At 40.9% G+C, this 26,160-nt stretch overlaps 2 protein-coding genes across 3 annotated transcripts in view; both read right to left on the reverse strand.

Annotated features, from left to right (window-relative positions):
- Window positions 1-64: 64 nt before the first annotated feature.
- On the reverse strand, window positions 65-4,637 carry LOC308115180 (dynein regulatory complex protein 9-like; the record flags this gene model as incomplete). Its single annotated transcript, XM_080472570.1, has 9 exons — window positions 65-990; window positions 1,097-1,186; window positions 1,265-1,396; window positions 2,334-2,408; window positions 2,525-2,665; window positions 3,953-4,031; window positions 4,147-4,269; window positions 4,355-4,389; window positions 4,509-4,637. 9 exons carry the CDS (start codon window positions 4,635-4,637, stop codon window positions 889-891), a joined length of 906 nt encoding a protein of 301 aa, XP_080328696.1. The 3' UTR covers window positions 65-888.
- A 2,039-nt stretch (window positions 4,638-6,676) lies between these two features.
- LOC308115124 (protein spire homolog 1-like) overlaps window positions 6,677-26,160 on the reverse strand; it is a 39,930-nt gene continuing 20,446 nt past the window's right edge. The window contains exons 5-17 of one of the 2 annotated variants that reach the window (XM_080472473.1): window positions 21,493-21,567; window positions 21,070-21,234; window positions 20,866-20,952; window positions 20,230-20,359; window positions 16,301-16,351; window positions 15,254-15,417; window positions 14,449-14,542; window positions 14,082-14,224; window positions 11,090-11,227; window positions 10,898-10,968; window positions 10,768-10,795; window positions 9,966-10,498; window positions 6,677-8,960 (exon numbers count right to left, since the gene is read on the reverse strand). In XM_080472473.1, coding sequence (XP_080328599.1) covers window positions 8,705-8,960; window positions 9,966-10,498; window positions 10,768-10,795; window positions 10,898-10,968; window positions 11,090-11,227; window positions 14,082-14,224; window positions 14,449-14,542; window positions 15,254-15,417; window positions 16,301-16,351; window positions 20,230-20,359; window positions 20,866-20,952; window positions 21,070-21,234; window positions 21,493-21,567 — 1,935 coding nt within the window. In that variant the 3' untranslated portion in view covers window positions 6,677-8,704. The remainder of the gene's footprint in view (window positions 8,961-9,965; window positions 10,499-10,767; window positions 10,796-10,897; window positions 10,969-11,089; window positions 11,228-14,081; window positions 14,225-14,448; window positions 14,543-15,253; window positions 15,418-16,300; window positions 16,352-20,229; window positions 20,360-20,865; window positions 20,953-21,069; window positions 21,235-21,492; window positions 21,568-26,160) is intronic. The other variant, XM_080472474.1, reaches the window with a different exon arrangement.

The following is a 26,160-nucleotide window of genomic DNA, read 5'->3' on the forward strand; positions in this document are numbered from 1 at the left end:
GTTATTTATCCTCAGTAGAATGGGAGAGTTAAAAAAAAACATCTTCTTGTTTCATCTTTATTTTGTACTTTACTTGAATATTTTACTTCTCAAAACATGAAAGTCGTCATTTCCCAAAAGAGTATTCTACATGTTAGCAGAAAGAGTGGAGTACCAGAACAGTCGTCACTGACAGCAACACTGACTGAAACCAGAAGTTTTAGACGAATAACAAAAAACAATAATAGAAGAATGGGGAAATTACAAAAACAACATTCTCTCAAGACACGACGTGGCTGCCAAACCAACTCGTCAGAGTCCCAATCCACTGATTGAAATTATTCTGTCTCACCAATTTGTTTCCTGTTTTGCAACTTCTGCACCTCCGTTAAACACGAGGGTTTATTCCAAGTTGTGGAGAAGCAAAGAATTTTCCTACGCAATGAATCATTACACCGTGGTTTATTTCCAGCGATTGGGAAGAGTATTGCCAAATTTGTCTCGTCAGCTCATTTCATGCTGCGTGACTGCAGAGACAAACAGATGCTGTGTGTCTGTGACTAAAATCTCTTATCATGTCGTGATGACAGATTTAAGTGAGCGTGCATGGCCCGTGGTCATTTTCAGTGTATTATTTCGTATTGTTAAGAGCTGTATTTGGAATTGTTGCCTTTTCACCTGTATTGTTATTTAATCTTGTCAAGTGTTTTTAAGCTTCCGACTCAGGAGATGCTGTATTTAAAATCTGAATGAAAGGGCTTGGAGTCAACAGGCTGTTAGTTACACTGAACTGTTGACTTTTCTTGTGTTGTGAGACTTATCTCAACTGTGAAATGCCAAAAATAAATGTTTTTTAAATTTTTTTTAAATAAAACGTTTACAGTAACTTTAACCTATGTGTCGGCAAATTCATTTCTTCTTTTTTCCTTCCTTCTTCTTTCCTTTCTTGTCTGTCGTTTTAAAACTGCCGAGGCCTCGGCGGACCATGCAGCCTCTCCACCAGGCCTGCAGCTGCACAGACAGAGGTCACGGATAAGAATGAGCCAATGAGAGTCGATCTGATAAGAGTGTAAAGTGTTGGCCAGTCTCAACCTGTCCCCTGATTGGATGCTCTTACCTTGGTGGCGGCTCTGGCCTCGGCCTGCTGCTGGAGCACTTTCTCCTGCTCATCTTTGTCCTCTATCACCACCTGCTCCATCGCACTGAACTGAAACCGGCAGCAAGTGAAAATCTGGCAAACTGCAAGTTGAGGACCAGCGTCAGCCGAGCGGTGAGCTCTGCTCACCTTCCCATCCATCTCCGTCTGTCTGTTGAGGTTTAAGGCTTTCTTGCCCCAGACGTGGATGTACTGCTCCTTCTTCTCCTGCTGAAGCTGCTTCGTGAGCTGCTGCCACTTTTGCAGCTGCTGCTGCAGCTCCTGGGCAACAACGAAACCTTAGATGCTGAGCATTATGCTTGTTTCCTACACGATTCCTTGGATGATCTATTATAGAATGAAAAGATTAACTGCTGCAAAAACATCTTAATCAAACAGTAATTAGTCTCTGGATATGTGAAATCAGAAGCCCCTCCCACGTTCTGAAGAGACCTTGCCTCTCGTGTTTTTGTTTGTGTGATCATATTGCATTTGTTAGTGTCAGTGTTTCTCTGCACAGGTGGCTGTGTTTATATTTTCCTTATGGTTGCATTGCATCACCTTGTGTGTGTTTTGGTCTGTTTTTGGTAATTTGATGTATTTTGTAGTAATTTAGAGTTCTTTTAAAGAATTGCCAATTTTAAGCTATTTTGGGTCACTGTGACCATTTTGTGTTTGTCTCTATATTCAACTTTTCTTTTTGTTCTTTTAAATTGATTGAGGCTCTTTGTGTTTCTTCTGCGTCTGCCTGTGGTCATTTTCTTTGTTTTGTGGTCAATGTGTGTTTCGATGTCTTGTCAATTTTTTCCTCTGCAGTCATTTTGTGTTCTGTGGAGAAGATTAATGTCTCCATGAGGTCATTTGTAGCTCTTTTTAGTTTTGTGTCTCATGGTGGTCATCTTATGTAATTCTTAAGAATAAAGGCTGGTGTATTTGTTTAACATCACCACTCAATAGCACTGCTGAGGCATGTCAGTAGCATATTCATGTTTAAGTGATGTCTAGTGCCCTCTAGTGGAACTGGGGAAGGAAATAATTTGAACTCAAAAGGTTCCAAATACATGATTTGGTCTTTTGGTGCAAATACATCACCCCCCCCCCCCCCCACCCCCCCCCACCCACCCCCCCCCCCCCCCACCCCCCACACACACACACACACACACACACACACACACACACACACACGCACACACACACACAAAACAGTTGTTTGAACAACCTCGTGCTGATCTTGCAGGGATTTCTCTGACTCTTCATGAACTGTCATCTCCTCCTTCAGCTTTTTATCCAGCAGCTGAGAGAGAGAGAGAGAGAGAGAGAGAGAGAGAGCAAGTGATTGTTTGTTACTGGTGTTGGTTTATCTGACACTAAACCAGAGTGGTGTCAAACAGGAAGAGCTCATAAACTCACATCCAGCTGATCCTGCAGTAACTTCTCTGCTCTCGCAGTCACTTTCTCCTCTGACAGGAGTTGCAGCTCAACAATCTTTTTCAAATGCTCTTTGCTTTCAAAACTCTGCACTTTCAGACTGGAAGAGGCGTCGTCCTTCTCCTGAGGGAGAGAGAGTATTAGCAGTGCTGTGGACTTTTGTGAGACAGAGACCAGAGACGAGGAGTCGGGGTTTCGACGGGCACAGGAGGTGTATTTAATACTGCTGAGAATGCAAATCTAAGTCAGCTGACTGAGAGCAAGGCAGCGGCTCTGGGCAGAACTCTGTCTCACTCTGGCATTTTCTTAGACTTATTCGGTTTATATAGTAGCAACAACCCCCAGAATAACACCTGTCGTCTTTCCATGGCACCTGGTATCTGGGGACGTCTCGGAATCAGAGATTATGACTCCTCATAACTTCATTCTAATGTCCGATCTTCCGATGACTCAGTGATTGTGAGTTTGCTTCAGGCAGAGGAAAACAGCCATGGCCCTGTCCTTGACGACTTCATCAAGTGGTGTGAGGACACACACCTACAGCTGAATATATCCAGAACCAAAGACATGGCCATTGATTTTAGGAAAAATACAAAATGACCCGAGTAAACTCTTATCAAGGGACAAACTATGGAACAAGTGCAATCGTATAAATACCTGGGGACTATCACTGATTCCAAATTAAACTCGAAAGAAAACTGTGAGGCAGTGAGCAGGAATGGACACCAGTTTCAATGTGGATCAAACCCTGAAGACACTATTTTATAGTGCTTTTGGTGAATCTATTTCAACCTTTTCACTGGTGTCCTGGTTTGGAAGCCTTCCCTTAAAAGAAAGGAACTCTCTACAACCAAATAATCTTTGTTCCCGCTGCCATTTCTCTTTTAAATGAGTCTTTGTGCACTTTACTTTGGAGTTCTATTATTATTCAACAGAGTCAGACCTGGTTTATATCAATTTGTTGTCTGTTTTTGTATTCTATTTTTAACAGATCTCTCAAACAGGCATTTTAGTTTTAGTTATTTATTCACTTTTTAATCTGTCAGTGAGCCTGTGAGTGCCCATTCATGTCTGTGTCCCTGCTGTTTTTACTGCCTTGTATTGTTTAAATGTATCTGTAGGTAGTGCCAGATGCCCTCTCCACGCTGCGTAAATAATCTACCGACAGGTACTAATAAAGTCACCTTGACCTTTGACCATGAGAGCCGTTTGACCTTTCCAACAGTGTTGTGTGTTTAAAGGAACTTGAAGTCTAAATATGATACTGAAGTCAAAATATCCCGTATCAAGGAGTACTGGATCCCCGTTCATGACAAAGATTTGTATTCTCATGATGGAGTTCGTTCAGATGTACCGGTCGAAACAATGTGAGGAGAATTTAGTTTGTGTTTAATACGGCTGGTTTCTTACATTCACTTTTCCTGGTTGCTCTTGGGCTTCCTTTTCACGCAGACATTCTCTTCTCTGCTCCAGTTCGTTGACTAGCTCTCTGAATAGAAAGACACCAAACTTCTCCCTCAGCACCCCAGTCTTTTTCTGGGCGTTCAGCTCAGAGCATTGTGCAGGGAGGCTTTCTCGTTACTCTTAACAAGGCACATTTTCACCTGTTTTTCTGCTCGTCTTTCTGCCGCTGCTCCCTTTTCTCCACAACGTGCAGCAAAGAGTTGAAACTGTGCTTCTCCGTTAGTTCCAAATGCAGCTTGGACATCTGCAGGGATATGCTTTCACTGACGAGAGAGAAACATAATCAGAGAGAGAGAGATGAAAAGATGAAAGTAAAAGTTTACTTTTATTTGTTGGGGTACCACGTACCAATCATTTTTCAACTTGCTCAGCCTGGCTTTCTCCTGCACACAGAAAAACAAACACAGATCAAGTTATGATGAGAATAAAGACACATGACTGTCAGATCAGAGTTTATTGGATGATTCTCTGGACAGTGGACATGAACAGGTGATGTCGTCACCTGTGCAGCTGCAGGGCCATCCAGCCTGCTGAGCTGCACCTCCAGGGTATGATCCAGTAAGTCCAGCTTGAGTGTGCAGTCCTCCACTACCGCTGCCACTCTGAGGCTCTGAATCTGTGATAAAGACATCCTGAGGAAAACAGTCAAACCGGAGCATTGGGTTTAACTCAGGTAGTATGTTATTATTATTATTATTATTATTATTATTATTATTATTATTATTATTATTATTATTATTATTATTATTATACTTGATGCTTTAAACTTGGTTGATATCCAAGATAGTAGGCTTTTTTAGTGAGCATTTTCCCCAACAGTAAAAGGAGATCAATAAACACGTTTTCATAATTCCATCATCAATGAGTTCATGCGTAGTTGAAACAGCCTCGATTTAGCGTCTCTAGATGTCACTTTCAACACTTTTAACAGTCAAGCCAGATGCCACTCTGTTTTAGAGTGTTGCCCATACACCACGCATTACTGCTAAAGCATAATCAAATGGATTTCAAAATAGTAGTGACATCCCAGGGAATGAGATCTCTAAGTTAGTTAATAAAACACAAATTAATACTACTACTACTAATAATAGGCAACAACAAGGCTAATAGAGTGGATTATTAATACTTAAATAACTATTAGTAATCAAATAATAATAATAAATAATAATAAAAACAACAAAACAGCATATCGTGGCAAAATTCTGATTAATATTAAGTTAAAACTCTAAAATCAAATAAACCCATTTCACTTCAGATTGATTGTAGACCCATTCAGGATGTGACATATCAAACAAAAGTACCCCTCTGAAAAAGTACATAAAGTATCATTTCCCTTTATTTTCATACTGATAATAAAAGGAAATTCCATGTCAGACTGATACACCAGGATGTCACTCTCAAAGTGCCAGCCCAATCTGATGTGGCAACTCAAAATAAGAGCCTTCTGAAATAGTACGTGGGTTCCTTCCTATCCCTCGAACTGCAAGAAATTTCCCTTTATCACACACTCATTCCATGTCAGACTGATAGGCGACTACATCAGGATGCCACTCACCAAGTACAGTACCAAATTGAAATGACACATCAGAATTCTTTAATATTAACTGAGTGATATCCTGGGATGGTCCACCATCACTGTGATGTGGAATGACTTTATGATAACTAGGAATTTTGGAGTTAATCCAACTTGAAATCAGTCAATATTGAGTGTTTGGCCATATTCCAATTCTCAAAAATTTGTTATTTTGAAATGACTCATCAAATATCATAACTGACTGACAGTTTGTATGAATTATACATTCATTTATTTTGTTTATTGTTATGTGTTATTATTAGAAGTAGTAATAATTTGTGTTTCATTAAATAACTTAATGAAGGTGAGATCCCATTCCTGGAACATCCCTTTTATTTTGAAATCTGTTTGAGTACGCTCGGTAATGAACGCTTGTATAGGGGCACTGCTACACCAAGTGGCGGCTGGTTTGACTGTGTTTTTTGAAGTGGGCAGCAGGTCGCAGCCTGGGTGAAAAAAGAGAGAGTTTATCCGTCCAAAGAAACGATTTGAGTTCGTAAAACTCGGCTAACGTTAGCTACTTAGCTACCGAGCTACACAGTGACTGTTTACATGTCACCATGGCAACAGAGTAACTCTGCAGCAGTTGGGGCGAAGGTTATGTTTTCATAAAAGCTACTCACCCGAATTGCATGAACTCACAGTATACAACTACAAATTCCACTTTTACAAGTGCTCAAACCTTTTTCACCAATAATACCTCCATAGAGCAGCTACATTGACCTCCTGCCGGGTGCACACACACACACACACACACACAGAGGCACTCTGCACTCGCACACCTGACCCGCCCCCCTTCTCCTTTCTCAGCCAATCACATGCCAACTCGCTCTAACGGTGCGTTCAAGTAACACAAAAGAATGGGAACCAACAGTACTTCATCATTTAACCTCACATTGCAATAGCATGAAGCAATTCAAACGACCATGACAAATGATGGAAGGAGTGGTATGGTGGATCAAAACACTGGTGGTTTGACCATTGGTTTGATGAGGCTGATGTCAAATTACAGGCACAAGATGTCACATCTCTTCCAGCAAAGCACAGTTGAAAACGATTTCTTATCAGAAAGGAAGGACTTCGATGACACTGGAGGCAGTCGTCCGGTATTGCATTACAATTTATTGTTGTAGTCGTCAATTGTTGCACTCTCTGCAGGGAGTTACAGCTTGAAGGTAATACAGACTGAAAGTACAAGCTACACTGTAGTACATGCATGATGCTTTGTCTCACACAGTGATGTTTTCTCTGTGGACTTGCCGCTCCTTTCGTCCACTTTGACTCAAACACAATCACCCTCTGAGAAATCTACAGCACGGTCATCATTGAGGCAACAACACACCTGATCTACAAACAAACCATTAGAAACAAGGTATGTACAGTAGCAGTAGGTGACTGTTTAATGAGTGAATGGTCATAAAAGGCAACTTTTAAGGCAGAAATATATATCTGGGGGGAGGATGAGGAATGTGATGATTAAAAGCAACATCTCAGCCATCAGGGGAGTATTGAATCCTGCCACTGAGACTGTGAGTTGTAAATGAAAATCATAAAGGCAATGATAAGACTAATCGTATTATGTGTTAAACAGCCAGACAGCATGTTGCTATTCTTTATTACCTATACAGTGAACCAGGATTCATTGTCTGTACATGAGGCATTTTAGTATGAGTTGAATATCTCACAATACACAAGTCAAGGACTTAATTTAACAAAAAGCAAAGGAGTTAACATATACAATATAGTTAGCAATTTAAAGGTACAGTGCTTTAAAAAAATCCAAAATATGAACATAATATATGTAAATTATTAAAAGACATGTCTAAAAAAAAAAGGAATTTATTACTGCTGTGCGCATGAGTAAATATTCATTAAGCAATGTGCTTTAAAGGCCCTAAAGTGTTATTTTCTCAATTACCCTTACTATGAATGGTGCGGCCATGTAGAAGCTTAGGGTTTTTTCTTTAAATGTTTTGGTTTATTCGCCTGACAGATGTTTAACTTGTGCTTGTGTGACTGTTGGTTTGAAATGGAAAGGGCTCAGTCAGAAACAGCTCATGTCATGTAAGCACCAATCAGGATTTAACTGTATTCAAAGTGTATTTGGGAAGGTTAGCTTATAGACATATGGCACAGATTGTCCACATATTGTTAAGCGGAGCACTTTAGACAGTCTGGAATCAGCTCGGTATTGGGACAACTTTTTCTTGGAGGAAACAATTTGGATCTAGTTTTAGATCAATCCCTCCACCTTTCTACAAACTGATCAGTTACGTTTACAGGTTTTAAACAGGAAATTATGTTTCTTAAAAATTCTGAGGAGGAGGTTAAACAAAACAATGAATAATCACTGTGTTGTAACGTGACTGTATCGATTCAGGGGAAAACACCTTTCTTTAGGGAGTACACAAATGAGAAAGAAGGTATTATTTGGCACAAACCATTGCTTATAATCAGGATTTTTTTTCTTTTTATGGTGCAATATGTGGAAGAAAACCAACTATGGATAAATTAATCTTTCTTTAATCCCACGAGGAAAGAAGAACCATGCTTTAAACTAAAGCGCGCTGACAGCAGCAGAGAGTCGGAAAAGTCTCTCCAAACATCATCAGCAAGAGTCCAAATTGAAAACAAAGGGTGACAATATCATTGGACAATCATTTACTGTACACACACGCACGTAAAAAACTAAATTGTAACCCATACAAAATGTACAGTTTGATATTTTCTTGAGTGTCACACTCAGTTTCCAACAGGATCTCTTCTCAGTATTGTGCTTTGAACGGACAGTGAGTCTGATCGGACCACACTGCTGTGCCATCAGAGGTGAGGGAAGTCAGTCTCCTTTGATTCCCACTTTTTTTTTTCTGTTCGGTTGAGTGTCTGTAGACGGATTAAAGGATCTTCTATGATATTAATGAGAAGACACGGGCACATCTACAGTATGCTGCTGTCTGGAGGAGGTGTACACGAGGAGGGCACGTCGACATAATCACACTGTCCAATACGGCCCAATCCGACTCAAGCACACACAGACGATGATCACATCCAGTGTTGAGTGTTGATATTTGTGCCGTTGGAGCCGGAAGCAGCCCAACAGAGGGAGAGAGAGAGGGCGAAAAGTTTCAGATTTCGTTGATTGTTCGTTCAGAGGGCCGATACTCCTCCCTGCCTTTCGGGGAGGACATGTAAAACGACTGGGTCTTGCGTTTTAAGCGAGCCCTCCTGGTGGCCAGCGACAGGCTGTGTTTGCTGGAGGCGATTATGTCGGAGATGAACTTCTTGCATTCCACACACACCTCCATGCTGGCCCAATCCTCCGTCAGCTCCGAGGGAAGCTCCAGCTCCTCGTGAGACTTTAGAGAGCCATGTTTAGAAAACCTGAATGAAAGAAAACACAATGTGGATCTCTCTTAAACACTATTATATCTTTGTTGTTTGGGGACTAATACCTGCTGGAAGTTTTAAATGGAAAATACACTGTAGATATGTAGATATATAAACAGCTACTGGATATACAATATCCAAATGTGTGTACTGCTCATAGCTCATTGTGTCAATTAATATATCCAACAGCTAATAAGTAATAGAGTTAAGAAGGGTTGTAGTCACTGGATGGTCAATATTCTGTTTTTGATAAATTAATTACACTTAATCTGTTTGAGTTAACTGTGAGACATTTTCTGAGACATTTTATAAACAATATTAACTCTCTGTAATGTCATAATAGTTGGCTACCCAGAATTGCAAAGCTATTTCCTCAATAATTTGTCCAACAATGTAAAGGTTTCAAGCGGAACAAAATTCTAAAAATGAGCTCAATCCCTCAAAAAAAGATATACCAAGAATATCAAATAATCGGAGATGTGTTCACCAAGTTTTAAAGGTTTAAATGAATTCGGACGAAAAAACATGGATAAAATTGCATGTTTCCTGAAACGGTAAACCATTAATAATCTGAGCCTCTCAGCATAAATGAACATTAATTGTCAATACGGGTGCAATATAAATTATTCAGGAAGTCTGGAAGATAAAGCTTTTTCTGATAATGAAATGTCAATGATCCCTGAATGAAATCAAAATGTGTGATTAAACAGAAAATATGTGTACAAGCAGCTAGAGAAGTAATTATGGATTCATCCACTAGATGTCAGTGTGTGACAACCCACAGAGGCAGATTGGGGCCTTTACTGCTTCAGGTTAGAACACTGGAAAAATAAGTAAGGCAATTATAAAGGCAGAGGTTTTTCTGTGCATGTTTTTCTTTCATAATTACAGTTTGTGATTAATAGTACCTGATGTATGGCCTTTGAAGTCTAATTAAGAAACATCTGGATGATCTCCTATGTATGCAGTTCAATGAGAAACATAGTTCACGGCTCTTACTTGGACATGGTCTTCTGGATGCCGTGGCGTTGTGGGCTTCCAGAAGTTTTCTCAGGTTTTGCTGCTGCTCCAGAAGCTTTTACGCTTCCTTTAGATGCTCCTTTGAATGCTCCTTTGGATGCTCCTTTTGAAGTGGAGGGTGCAGCAGCTCCTGCCACTGCTGGTGGCCCCGGCACAGGGCCCTTCTTCGGGCTTGCCCCCGGCCCAGGCCCCATCACTGACACTGACCCTGACCCTACCACTGAACCTGGCTCCATCGCTGGCCCTGACCCTGACCCCATCGCTGGCCCTGACCCTGACCCCATCGCTGTCCCTGACCCTGACCCCATTGCTGGCCCTGACCCTGACCTCATCGATGGCCCTGGCCCCGGCCCCATCACCATCTCCAGCCCCATCACCGGCTCCGGCCCTCCAGCCACAGACAGCCCTTGTCCGACCGAAGTCATGGCATTTATTCTCTCCCTGGGGAGAGTGTTGGTTGAGCCGATGGAGTAAATGGGCAAACTGGAATAAGGTTTGGAGGGCAGCCGCATCTGTTAGAGGAAGAAGGCGTAGATGTTGATGAAAATCTTTCAGCATACAACTTCGGATAGTCTGCCATATTTACAACATAAAGTTTAAAAAGGAGAGCTCACTTCCAGAAATGTTGGGATGATGTGTAAAAATCTAAATAGCTGTTCATGAGATACATAGATCATTGCAAAATGCTTTAAATTACATTTTGCACATCAAAACAAATCTTTTTGAAATAGTGGCAGTAAACTGTCTATAAAGCTGATTGAATGATCATCCTGTGACTGACCTTTTTGCAGCACTGCGAGCAAACAGGCCTGCAGGAAATTAAGAGAAGAATATAGAGGAGAAATGAAATTTCCCTGAATCCAAACATCTAAAATACACTTTATTTAAAACAAGAATTTGAGAGTTTTTACTTTTTGCAGAACTGGCAGATGTAGGACCAGGTGAAAAGGGAAAACCTTTTGGTTCGACAACAGAAGCAAAGCTGCAATAGAAACATAAAGACGAATGAGGGCAACAAGGAATCACTGCACTGCAGATGCAGCGGACTGAAAGCCAGGAAAGATCAACAGCAGACATGAGCAGTATGCGAGTAACGAGTGTACCTTTCCCTTCTTCATAGAGTTGTAAATGTCTTTGTACTGCTGGAATTTCTCCAGCTCTGCCTTCACCAGCACCTGTCGGATGTGCATCACCTCCTCCACCGTCAAAGACAGACACTCCACAGGGAAACAGAACTCCTCCTGCACACACACACACACACACACACACACACACACACACACACACACACACACACACACACACACACACACACACACACACACACACACACACACACACACACACACACACACACACACACACACACACACACACACACACAGTGTCACAGTGAGTGACCGTAGCAACAGCAGTAACAAAACACAGAACTTGGTCTTAGTATTTCAGTGCCACATCCGGGTCATGAAATCGTCCTTGTTTTTCAGTAAAGAAGACAGACGACACAAGACTCACAGTGGAAATGCTCCACTCAGTAACCTGCATCACACTCAGAGCTCAGCTGTGGTCTTACATGATGAGCTTTCCCAGAGCCAGATCCTCGGGTCGATGTTTAAAATGATCCACAAACTACATGAGAGCAATACGAGGTTTGTTCAGTAGCAATATGTCCAAAGCCACTGCTTCAATTTGTCACGAGAGGCTTGCTCATCACAAGTCACACGTAGAGCGTCCTTAGTATTTCTGAAGGGAGCTCTCTTCAGTGAGCAAACAAACAAGTTAATGACGATCATTGAGTCTGAGGACAGGACTGGAGACATGAGTCTTTTGTATTCATTTGCATAAGAACTTAATAACACAATGATGCTGCGCATCATTTAGAAAGAGCCTTATTATGAATATCTTTGACAAGTTCAGCGATGGCATTACATTGGGTCAACTCTGTTTGGTGTACCCCCAAGAGGGCCATGGTTGTTACGTAACCATCACTTAGTAACTTCTTTTTCACAATTCTTTAGGCACTATTGAGAGTGCTTTATTAGAAACCATAGGCAGAAATGGTTGATTGAGGGACCTCAACTTTGTGAAACTATAAGTAATTTCTCTATAGAGTCACTCAAATAGCTAATACGAATAGCACCTCATAATGTGTTTAACTCAATAAAGCCAGATTGGATGATTTTTGCAGGGGAACAAACGTGTTGCCCTGTTGAATGTAAGACCATCACACTAGACGTTGGCAAAATGATCAACGACATTTTTTGTAAGAGTTTCAGTGAAAGGGAAAGCCATTTATTTTATCTGGTGATGAAAAGCAAATAGCAGTGGATTTTAGATTATGTGTTGTGAAAATTTGTAGGGAACAGTATAAGACTCCTTCATCTTTTCATGAAGAACTCAGAAATACCTCGGAGAATGGTTTTCCAGTGACAGAAGGAAATGCCTCCGCATGGAGATGAGGGGGAATATTCAGGCTCACAATTGAGAAGATTCATTTGAACAAAATCAGTCAAATTTAGATTCCTTAATAATGTGACCAAGAAGCCCTGTCTGTCTTGTTTGTGGCATTTATCTGTCTTTTCAGTATCACGTGATCTGTGTGAAGCTCTGGAGGCCTTGGCATTTGGGAGGCTTGAAGGCTGAATTATGCTTTCCCTGTGATTATAGCTCATTTAACCGCCAACCATAAAAAAGAACCTCGAAGGTTGGAAGATCAGAAAGTCTCCATGAAAATGAGAGTTTACTCTCTAACTTGACACTGATCAAATCAAATGATAATAGTTACTGTTTTGATGACCTGGGTTTGATCTCACAGTATGAAAATCACTGTTGTAGATCTTCTTTGATAAACGGAGGCCATTGTTTTCTAAAAGAGATTGGATAGTTTGTGGAGAAACAGAACTACTGTTAGCTTTTTCCCTCTTTTCACTCTCACTCCTCACCAGTCTTCTCGTTGATCTCCTCTCCCACCTTTATTCTCTTTTCCTTTTCGTTTTGTCAGGTAAAGGACGGTACTGCTTCTTACACCTGTGACTTTGGTCACACCTTCAACAGTCAATTTAATGCTTTAATGCTCAAAGCTGTAGTATGTTGTGTTAGGGCCCCAGAGAAGGAGGAAGAAAAACATTACACCCCAAGTTATAGTAAAAAAAAAGAAAAAAAAGAAAGGGAAATCCCACACTATAAAACAGATATTTGGAGTTCCTCCTCAAGATATCTAAAGTAAATACACTGTAAAGAAGCACAATCAAACATTTGACATCCAGCATGACTGTAAATGGACCAGTAAACAGGTGAGCTTGTTTCTACATAGCACCAAGTTTAAATATGATTTAGCTGTAGCTGCCTACTTGTCATATTATCTCAAGCAATGATTTAAATGATAATGGTCTCTAGCTAATCACAGGTGTAAACTACACACTATCATGGCGGCGGGCCGGCTCTGAGTGATGATCACTAGTGAAGCTGGCAGCATTTAGCATGTGCAGCTACCGTTACTATGCCAGGACAGACCGACGGGAGACTGGCAAACCTCAGCCGACTCTCTCCGTTTGACGTAAACACTCCAGCACAGAGCAAACATGGCCTTCACCAAGCGCAGTGCAAACGCCTCCCCGGGGTGGGCGCTCCGCAAAGGGTGAAGAATGGAAGGAGAAGGGCGGAGGAAGGGGAGGAGGAGGAGGGAGGGGATGCAGGAGTGAAATGAGGCTATCATCCCAACCTGAACGAGAGAAGGGAGGATAGAAGGAGAACAGCAACCCTGCAGTTCAAACAAGTCTGGATGTGTCTGGTGATTGTAAAGAAATCCCGGGGAGAGGAAACAAAGTGAAAACAGGGATAAGGAGGAAGATGACAGCTTGTGTTTAGTTTCAGTCCCTCATTACTTCCATTTCTTTACAGATCCATCTCTTTTCCATCTCTCCATCTCCATCCATCTCCCGTTCTATTCTTTTTTTTTTTAGCATTATTAAGTTAAAACAACCACAATGGAGCAGTGAGACAAAACCCAGTGTGTAACTTTTCCAGATGGTACTTTCAAATACTTCTTATGGGTACATTTTGCGCAGCTCCAGAAACCAGCGGGATCCGACTCACCAGGGACTTGGAGCCCAGTTTGGAGGGCGGCTGGAAGAGTCGGACATTGGTCGGCGTTTCCTTCTCGATGGAGTGTCGCCTCTGGGGGGTCTGACGCCTCTCCGGCTGCGGTGTAGAGGATATGGGCAAGAACAAGGGTGGAGCTGGTGTTTGAAAGGGAGAAAAAAGACAGTAGTGAGTATTCAAATGGAAAATTAATACAACTTGATTGTTTGAAATCAATCTTCAACACAAATAAGAAGAGCGCTTTAGGAGAACCAGAGCTGCGAGGCTGTAAATTTAGTACTAATCCATCACTGTCATGATGAGGTTTAGTAAAGGAGCCGTGTGGGCTGTAACAAGAATGCACAAAGATTTCCTGACTCACTTTTCTTTCCCAGTGCACACTCCGGGGACGTGTCATCCATCACCGATGTCGCCACACTGGAGCTGCTTGCCGATATGTGGCCAAAAATGTCATCCTTGAATGTACATAAATACACACAAAGCACTTTGGTTATCATACTCGCTCTGCATGCGATGCATGTAGTTTCTCACAGGAATTGTACTGCCTCGTGGTTTTATGGCTGCGAAAGTGCACTTGACATTAAAGCGTCTCCAGACTCATAAATCATGCCGTCAGTATTTTTAAGAAATGTGATGAACGTTATGAGGTGTAAATTTCTTTACGGATATATTGAATGACGAAAAAGTGCAAAAACATGAGCCTCATTTTGGATGTTCTGCAATAAAATACCTGCTACTTACAAGCACATTCAGAAATTCACATGCGTAATTCTTTATGACAAAACACAGTATAAGGAACCTGAAATTCTCAAGAAAAGAATAATTGGAATTTCAAAGTTATTACAGTGTTTCTCTCCAGACTAATGGTGGCCTGTTTATCTGCTTGTTTTCATGCTTGCGCTATATTGCAAGCAATTAATGGGAAACAAGCTTCAATAATATAGTGAAGCGCTTTAGTGGTCTTAATGCGGTTTACCAACGTATCACATCCACTTCATCCCAAGGACAATTCGACACATGGAGATTGAGGATTGAACCAAAACCTGCTCTACCAATAAAGATAGTTGTGGTCTTCTTGGTGGTCTTCAAAGTCATATTGAACATACAGTTTGGAGCAAATATATAGCTGTTGCAGAGCCACATAAGTCCAAGTTAAACACACTTACATCAGAGTCGGAGCTGTCCAGCTCGGCGAGGCTAGGAGCCTTCAGAAGTCTCTTTCTGGGCGGTACAGACTGAGATCCAGAGGGCTGTGCCCTGGGAGATGCCGAGCCATTGGTCAGGGACAGAGTGCTGGACGTCCTCCTGCCCATGTACGGACTAAACTGATCTGCCGGAGCCACATAGGAGACGGTCATTCAGACACAGTAAGAAAAAGCAGTTGGGATGATTCGCAAATCAGCTCCTCTGGTGATTCCTTGCATCCTTGCTGAGGCGTTTTGTGAATCTTTAAGGATTATTGCCCTGCCTGCATGCAGAAGCAACCCACTTCTAACTCAGCGGGAGGTTGATTGAATGGATGCAATGAATCCCATTACAGAGGGCTGAGGTTTGAGAACCATCTGAGGGTTAAAAGGGACTGGATGGGTGAGTTAATGTAGTCTGAGGGAGGGTAAAGGAGCAGGCCAGGGTTACAAGGACAGCATGGGGTATCTATTTTCATGAAATATTGCTATGATATATCCATGAACCTCCGAGGACAAGAATTCTTCCTACTGTCCGTCCCCATAGTTCAATGTAGAGAAAGCTATGTCCTGGAATACCTAAACAATACTTGATAATTAGACAGACTGACACCAGGTGTAATTTCTTGAATTAAAGCAAAAAGACAGCCTGCAAAGAAGTTTTGGGAGAGAGGTTGGGAGGGAAGAAGAGTCTGAAAAGGGGACACAAGCGAGTGCTGCAAGAGACAGATAAAGCACCACGGCTGATTGCATCTCTGCTTTCAGCCTCTTGCACATGAGCTCATCGTCTCAACAGCAGCTCTGTTCCTACTGCTGACACAGAACTGTCTTTCTCCGGCCAGGCTTGAGAGTCTGCCTGGCAGAATTCAAGCATTTAGCCTTTATTTTGTCTTCTACCTTTGTTTCACTTGGTTGTAAGCAAGTATTCGATAGAAAAAGGAATTAGTTTACAGCCAGGGAGCGAGACAGAGGAGGCTGTTAGGTTAGAGGTTGATCGAGGCCTTCCAAACAGCATTGCTCATACATTACCTAATCCTGTACGAAACAAATCCTGTGGCATACTGCGAGTTTTGCCAAAACCTAGAAGGGGGACAGCTCCTCCATTAGGATAAGTGCATTCCACCACCCTATATGTCTGCAGTGTATGTCCAAATAGTCAGCGTTGAATAATGCAGTGTCAGGAAATTGTGTCAGAGAATGGTTAAAGGTATCCTCCTTTAACATCAGCTTCTACCACATTTGCATAATGCTTTTGAACCAGTGGCAATAGTAACTGCACTAGCATATAAATAGCTTTTTGTGTGATCTTTCAGCTCTGCTGTGTGAGCGTCCTTTAAATTCCTCTTGATGCTGCAGTGCATTCTGCTCTCAGGATGCTACTGATAGAGAAGTGGGTCTCCTATTCAAAATTCCTCCACATGACGGATGAATGTCAAAGCTCAGGGGAGTTGTCAGTAGTTTCCAGTGTGAAAATATGACATGATATACTCATTTTTAGGTAGCAGTAAGTAGTAATTTTTGCATAATAGAAACTTTGGAAAATGTAAACTCATAAGTAAATGAATGCAGTACAGTTCAGTACATACAGTATCTGAATTGAAACTATTCAGGGAGTGATGATGTTGATCTAGACCTGGCCAGGTTATACACATTAATCTATCAGCCCTATGGCACCCAATAAATGTCCCGTCTAAACCTCATGGCTGCTACTTTGGCTGTCATCTGAGTATAATGTAAAGTGGAAAAATGAAAAGGTATAAGTGTAATCACGATAAACTACCAGGAGTGTGATCAACGCTTCTGAAACAATGGGTGATTTCAGTATATTGCCAAAACTACAGTATACTGTAGTACAGGTGCATTGCTCAGCCACCTACAGTATGTCATGGGAATCCTCACATCTATTAAGTATAAAAATGCAATACAAAATGTCAGTGTGTCTAAATCTATCATGAGTGTTGTCAGCTCTCACCCCAGTCCAAGTATGTATTCATATGTTGGCCTCAGTCTTGTCAGCCGCCAGTTCACTTCTCATGTTTGTGTCTCCTACTGAGTGTACGTACGTTCCAAACATTTGGAATCCAAGTCTGTCCAGTTTCACTTCCCTTATTCTTGTTGCATCAGTGGACAGATTACCTGTGTACTTAGGTACAAGAGGAAAACTTTGAGCAGATATTTAGGTCCTCTCTCTGAGTCCTGACAGCCTCATATATTACAAAGACATTAGTGACAACACTCTATGGATCGTATGAAATATATTTCCTCCTGGAATTTTTAGTCACTGATTAAAATCTGGATAATAGTCGTGAAAGTGTCACTGAGTATTTACCGTCTCCCCATAAAATACACAGCAGTCGAACTGCTCACACCGTCACAGAATGATACATGGCAGCGGGAAGGTTGTACACATACAGATGTCAGTATGAATAATAGAGAGTAAACCTCGTGGTGTGATGCGAGACACTGACTTCAGTAGGAAGGAAAGTGGACCGCAGCACTATTACCATTTGCTTGCCTCAACATTTACAACCGTTTTAATGCTGAAGTTGTGCCAGAGCTGGTCGGATATACGACATGTGGTGTACTGTGAGTGTGCAGAGCATGAGGCGGCACACCGACCCCTCTGCAATTCTGCAAAGTCACTGTGGCACATGAGAGGCTCCTTTGTGTGGAAGTGATGCTGTTCCTCTTCACTGATTAGATGGCTGGCAGTACATTTCACAGATTATATACTTAAAGGTGACACTTTTCCTGAGTGTTTTAGAGAAACAAGGAAATAAAACCAAGGACATCTTATTATCAGTTATATAACACAGCACATGATCTCTTCCAAAAGTCCTGGCAGGAGCAACAATTTTTACCACTCAATTGGAAAATTATATCCTAATTATATCCTTCAGAATTGAATAATTTCAGACGAAAAGTGATAATATACATAAACTGAAACTTTATATTGACAACATGTAACTTTCAAACACTACTCCGAAAGACACAAAGCCTCCTAAAAGCCTCAATATTGAGCGGAATGAAAAAAAAAGAAGTGAAAAAAAACCTAACATAGATTAAAAGTATTTGGTAAGACAACTGACATTTGTTAATTCATTAATGTTAACTTCATAATATTGATTCAGGGTGAATATTGATAGTCAAACTTATTTTGATTTCTGTTCAATAACTTATAAAACACTCACACGTCAATAACTGATATTTACCAAGTATATAGGTAAATACACTTGTTCATTTAACATCGGTCTAAATATTAAAGACTGCATACTAATCAGTACATAACGTACTAACCTTTTTTTTTTTATATATATCTACACCCTTTGTTTTAAACTGTTTCCTGCTGTCTGTTTGCTCTCGTCTGAATCCTCCTACTGAGCAGCGTCCCACATCTCCACGTTTCACCTGCACAGACTTCCATCACCAAACACTGAAGCATGACATGAAATGTGTGCAGTGATGTTCATACGTGTGTGTGTGAGAGCTGGTAGAGCAGATGAGCAGCCACAACACGGCGGGTAACAGAAAAAGATTAAGAAAAAATAAAAAATAAATAAAAAAAGCCAGGTAAGCAGCGAGAGGGGACTTTACCTGACGCGTCAAAACTGAAAGACATGCTAAGTGGCCGAATGACTGCAACGAGAAACAGTCACGGCATGGGACGGTCATTGCTTGGGATTAGGAGGTGGATTAAGGCAAAGCTTAACACATACAAGAGGAAATAATCTGCTTGTATTGGGCAGGAAATGTCAGGGTACAACATGCTCATTATCTGCTTCAGATCACAAAAGTTGCAGGACTTTCATGATGGTGGATAATAGGATTCCAAATGATCCACAGCCAGATTACTGACATTCAAACATAGTGCTCGAGTTAGTACTGTTAGTGCTAACAGAATCATTTATAAGGCAACTTAGCATTAGTGTTTTGAATAGGAGTAGAATTGCAAACAATATGAACAAAAGAGCCAATACAGGCTTTGGTTGCAAAACAAAATTAAAGGTTAGGCAGCATCAAGGAAGGAAAAGAGCAGAAGCACAAATATTTGTGTGATAAAGTGTGAAAAGAACTGAATATCACTTAAAAATGATGACGCCACTACATTTTCTGTCATTATCTGATGCAAGCTTCCATACTTCATATTTACAGGTTTTGATTGAAGTATGTCGATACATTCATGAGTAAATGGAAATAGTAATTTTGTTCATATTTCGGGCATCAAGTATTTTATTTTCCCTGAAACGGCACTGATTAAAAGTTATATTGTGCAAAGACAACTTGCATTAAAACAAGTACTTTTAATAGCTTATATGTTTACAGATATGAACTCATGCAAGGACCATGTCATCGACAGTAAACATCATAACTTCTTGTTGAATTGTATTGCTGCTTTTCTGTTAACTACATATTTGAAATACTAATCAATCAATTTTCACAATTTCAAATTACTTGAAATGAATGTGTATTGCCACTTACAGATTTAACAGCGATTCTTCTGTTTGTGAAGTTTTCCAAAGAAATAGTTTTTGGAAATTTGTTTTTTCATTCAATGCTCTGCTGTTGGCCTGAATTAGCTCATACAACAAATCCGACTTTATTTCAATCTATACTATTGCAGGATATTTCACAGTTTTATAATTTCTTTTGAGCTGTATTGTTCTGACCTTTTTTTTTAATCTCTTAAGACAACAGCAGATCCTAAATGTAATTGGTCTGGATGAAACACGATCCACCATCTCTATAAGCAGATTCTAACCATTTTATTTTTAAATTAGCTTTTTACGGTGTAATAGCTGTGACGCCCACATGATTTTTGAATCCGAAAAGATTAGTTTCAGAGAAAATCAAATGCTTGATTGTACATAATATGAGGACTTGTGTTTAGTTTCTGTGTGTGTGCAGGAGACTGTGCATGAATGCTAAAACAATACGGAATATAAAGATGTCTTCCTCACCTAGTCTTCCCCTGCGGACCTCGTCGGGTGACACCGGGCGGAGCTTTCGCTCGGCTTTGATCTCCTCCAGGATCCTCTCGTGCAGGGTGGGAGGAAGCTGAGTCTGGGGCTTCAGCTTACGAGCCGACACCTGCAGTAGCACGGGATGATGATGAGAGTCCACAGAGCAAATTGAGTCCAGAAACAGACATCTGGGTTGTAGCCCAGAGGCCGGCTCCTCTTCTTCGCCATCTTATCTCCTGTGACTGATGGTACAACTGATTCCCGAGTAGCGACCTACTGAAACGGCTCATTCTGCTGCAAGATTTATATCAGCAGAAGAGTGGTGAGCGCAGCGTTTCACTGAATTCACTCTGCAGTACGACTGAGACCACTGTAACGTTCAGATTATGCAGACACGCATTTATTCTGTGATATATAAGCAAAGGGTCTAAGGGACTGATCTTGCTTTTATCAGGCAATAATTACGATGATTTTGACTAAACCACAACCCAAAATTGAAAGAATGTAATACCCACCTACTAAATCTCAGGTACCAAGATCATATTGTGATCATCACAATGTCATGAGGGACCTATGTATTCAAATAAATGCTTTCAAAGGCTTTTCGTTTAACCTGGGGTTATTTATACTCACAGGATTGAGAGGAGGTCTGGATCTGATGAACTCCAGAATCACTTCATGTGCACTCTTCTTTAACCTTGGTGGGACGTTGCCATTCACCTGAAACAGTGTGAGAAACGTCACACACCTTCACAGGAATGTCTGAATTCAGAAATTAACCATGTAAGGAGTGTAAACCACGAGTCTTGTGTTATTAATGAACGAGGCACTACCGACCATGACTTTGCGCAGTTTGTAGCGTTTGGATCGGATGTCGTCCATGAGCATCTCGTAGGGAGTGAGCTGGTACTCGATGGGCAGAGGGTTGTACTGACGCTCCTGCACCTTCTTCAGCTTGACTCCTTCGCGCAGGTTCCTCATCACCTGAACCCAGAATCGAGCCTGGCGGAGGAACAGAGTAACAGAGGACTATTACTTGATTTTAAACATTCCCATCATTACCGTCAGTGACGCTTTTGTCTGTATCAGCATGGTTCAGATGTTAGTTTGAAGTGGTATTTCTAGTTATCTGAATGTCCATATATTTGCAGCAATGAAAAATCCCTGTGTATTGATTGACCCCCTGACTTTTGGCCCGTGACGCTTCCATAAGATGAAATGAAAAATGAAGCCAGGAGGTCGCAGGTCAGTTTGTTTTACCCAGTCAGCGTTTTGCAGCTCATTCAGGTCTCGGCCAGGGTCATCTGTTGTCTCTTCCTCCATTTTACGGAGGTTCTAGTGAAAAGAAAGACAGAGAGTTCAAGATAATCATATCAGAGAATGCAATGCACCAAAAAAAAAAAAAAAAAAACCTGAACCTTAAGAGTTATTGCATTTGGAAAGAATATATGGCTTTAGCTTTTATGCTCTGCTGATGTATCATTGGATGGTTATAATGCATACTGAGCTGTAATAAGTAGCTGGTATGTTTTTGTTTTACAAGCGTATCTAAAAAGAAACACCGTGAACCTGGTCACAGATCCACCATGTGGAGAGAAGTGAACTGAACATATACCCTGACTCCTGTGTGAACCAGCTCAGCGTGAGGCCACGATGCTGTAGCAACACACCGTCAGCCTGACTGACAGCCTGCTTGTGCCACACAAACACACTGCTGTGTTTCCTCTTCATACTTGGAAGCAGCTGCAGCAGAATTGTGCCGTTTAGCTTCTCATGTGCGAAAGAGGAGGAGGAGGAGGAGGAGTGAGAGACAAAACGCTACCAGCAGATATTTGTGGTGGCTATTGTCGTAACCTCACAGTGGAGGAAAGTCTGGCAGGGACGATCACGGGAGTCCGCCCAGCCGACAGCAGAGCTAAAGCCTCTGCCTATCGGGAAAATCACAGTTCACCATCATCCTGCCAGGGAACAGCTGTCTCAACTGACTGATTATATAAGATCACTCACACGCATACTGCACTTTGCTGCACCATGATTCAGAGGGCCCACAGTGTACACAGTGACAGGGCATCACAAGATCATCCTTGATGGATTATAACACCTTGTCGTGACCCCATAACATAATAATGACCAATAACGTGATACTTACCCATTTCAAAACAACTAGTATTAATAATCATTCGAATTTTGAATACCTGATGAGGAAATGTCTTGTCCATATACATGTGTACATTTTGTATTATTTACTGAAAATCCAGAAACATGATTGAGTATCATTAATGTATAAAATGGACAAATGGAAGAGAAAACGCATAGAAACATAATTGAATGTATAATCATGTTAAAGGCAAATCAAAAGAGAATGTATAGAAACTACATAACTACCACTGCACTTTTTGGAGATAAAAGAGTAAAATCTATGCAGTTTACTGATCAAAAACATGCAGAGTGGGTGGCATAGTTGCATTTTCACTTATTGAGTTTTTCTGTTTTTCTATTTCCTTGCTTTATTAAAAAGTGATTATGTTTAATGCATTTAAAAACACACAAATTATTGTGTTATTGGCAGGTCGTCCATTATTAGCCATTATTACTTTACTGGTTGCTACAGACCTCATCACGTTAGAAAAAGTAGAAAGCTAACTCGAGAAGAGCATAAAGAGAGCTTAGTCTAGTTGGTTTACATCATTATCTCATCTGGATGAGCAGCACAACTCCAGACTGCAGCAAAGCCAGATATTTCCATTTCAATAGAGCAGCATCATCTGCGCATACTGCACTTCAATTACATCGCAGCATAAATCTATTTCTTCGTGGCTGCACCGCTACACAAATGATCACTGACAGCTCTTAAAAGCCCAATTTGATACGATTCCTCTCCCATCAGCTGACCAGGCCTGCATATCTGTGAACAAATGGGAGAGGGGGAGCCGTTTTCTGTGAATCGCCACTAATTCACATGCTTCGGCGGCAGGAGGGAGGCGTCTTTGTGAAAAGACAAAGGAAGTGTTTGGCAGAGCGGTGGATAAATAAAGACGGATGCCCCGTGGGAGGGCACTGCTCTACGGGAGAGTGGGACATGGGGCATACAGTGGAAACACACGTGTGTTTATGTGGACAAATAGGCAGAATCTCAGAATCATATGCACATGTGCACATCGGAAACATTCCACATGACACATCCCCACCCACACGTCCTGCTCATACATGATGTGTAGATGCGTCCATGTGGGCGTGATTACGTCCTCGTTTCTTCGCTCCTGCATGAATTGCTATCTGAACAAACAATAATGCATAAACATTGAGAAAAATATTGAAAGAGGACAATGAATGTCAAATAATGAAGAAAGAAAGTTTGTTTCACAAGAGTGTCAGTGTATTTACTACAATGATGTGAATAGCCTGCAGCCAACCAGCAGCTCTATGTAGCTGTGCACAGTCTGAACAGTGTTTTCATGTTAAAGACGTTTAAAACATCCCTACGATCACAACCTGAGAGTATTTATGCCAGGGAATTAAAGATGGACAAATTCACTCTTCCAGTGCTAATATACCCAGGTTTCCTTTATTTTGCTGCTTCTTTTGTACATAGGAGTCCAAGACAAAATACAACTATAGTATTTATTAGAACGATCATTAGTTCTGCAGGAATCAGTAAAAAAACAAAAAAAACATGAAATAAGCATTTTCATTTGTCCTGGTCCAGAAATAAAGCAGTTTTTGTTTGTTTTTTGGTGCCTGATATAGATTTTTTGATGACAACCCACTGACAGCATCTTATTAGATAAAAAAACAAAACTAGCTGTCAGAACATTGTAGCATCGCACCATTCGTCATAAACAAATACTCATATTTCCTAAATCTTTCTCACTCAAACAGTAGATTTGTCAGTTTATAATATTTTCAAAGTGAAGCTAAGATGAAACACTGTCTGGACGAGAATTACCACACTAAATCAAATTAGAAAGTTGGAACTTTTCCAGTGGAAACAGTGACATCATACTCCCGTGGTCTTGTTTGATCACACGTTTTTATATCTGATGACTGCTTTTGGGTTTCAAATAGCACAAGAAGAGCGTTTGCTTGTGAAGATCCCCTTATTGAAGAAAAGCAGTACGAAGCATCGACTTTCAAAGATGTATTTTTAAGATTATTGTTGAACCAAGTCAGTACAAAATCTGTGCTTGGCCTATAAAATCAATTATCTCAGCATCACTCTTACTTGGCATTTACATAACATAGTCAAGACTTTGCACTATAATGAAGTTTTTTTCAGGTTCTTCATAGTTTTGCAATAAATACTTGAAATTTATGTTACATATGTTGATTAATGGGGGATTGTGATTACTCCACTTTACTATTGGAGCAGCCCCCAACTATTTACAGCCTCCTTCTCAACTTTGTCCTCCCTGCATTAAAAAACAAAACAAAACAAAGCCCCCTCACTCCTTGCAGTGAGTTATGCAACCAACCAAATCCCCTCTATTCATTCAGATGCATTACACACACTGCAAGAGCAGGAAGGAACCCTGAGGTGGGATGCACACACACACACGCACGCACGCACGCACGCACGCACGCACGCACGCACGCACACAGCGTTGCTGAGCAGAACCAAAGTTCAAATGGACTCCTGTGCTTGATCATAATGAAAGAGCAGAGAAACAAACCCCGTGCAGAAACAAGACAAGGCTTTGTTGTTGAGAACTTCAGCCCGAAAATGAACTCGGAGTAATGAAAACAAGTTAGCAATGCATAATAACACATGATGACAGAGCCCAATTATCATGTCAATCCCGGATCACTCGGGGAGATTTTTGAGACCCCGTTTTGAGAAATATACTGACACCTGACCTGTAACATGCATCACATCAACAGAACACTGAGGGGAGCATTCATCCTTACTGGTATGCGGATGAAAGGCAAAAAATATGAAGCTAAAAAAGTCAACAAGGGAGGCCTCACACAATATCTTTTTAATCATATCTGTCAGCCATGAGAAGCTGACCTCAGCACTTTTGCACAGATGAGAGTCAGCATGTCTGCAGATATTGGCATCTACTACGTCTGGCATGCACAGCGAGCATGTCACTTCTTCTTAACAGTGGTCTTCTTCCACCTGTCAGCCGGCGGGGTGGGTTTTGCTCGCCCTGTCATCCACACGTTGCACTGCTGACTCGGGCTGAGCCAGGATACAAAATAGACGCTCAGAGTTGCTGTTTCGTCACTATGCTCACTTTCGTCTCTACGTTTGGCTCCTTACGTGCTAAAAGGTCAGCTGAGTAAGTCGCTAGAAAACTATTTTATATTGTAATCAGCCAAACTTATGTCAACACAGAAGGAAATTTGTTTATTTTGCTGTTGAATAATTAAAGTATGATTTTAATAAAATGGCCATATTTAAAAAAAGAAAAAAGAAAAAAAAAGTTCCGTCCTGTATTGCAGTTAGTGGTTTAAAATGTCTTTTTAATGTTGTATGAAAATTAATGTTGTTCTTTTTATTTTATATGCATATTAAACCATATATACAGAATTACAACACACACACACACACACACACACACACACACACACACACACACACACACACACACACACACACACACACACACACACACACACACACACACACACAAAACCTTATAATCTTACACTATTAAATTGTCTCATGCTGTATCAAAACCATATATTATTGTGTATTTTGTGTATACTATCTTCTATTAAATACATGTAAGTTATTCAATATTGCTACATATCATACATATATTTATACCACATATATAGTATTCCTGTTCTATATTGTGTTATGGTTAACTTCTATCATGTTCATACAATTTAAGATACATTGTGCCCATATTCTCTTAACCTTTCTTCCTCTTATGCGCCTGCAACATTCAGAATGTCCAATTATCTTATTCAATCTAATTT

This window comes from Lipophrys pholis (genome assembly GCF_963383615.2).
Source record: "Lipophrys pholis genome assembly, chromosome: 9".
Taxonomy (NCBI): Eukaryota; Metazoa; Chordata; class Actinopteri; order Blenniiformes; family Blenniidae; genus Lipophrys; species Lipophrys pholis.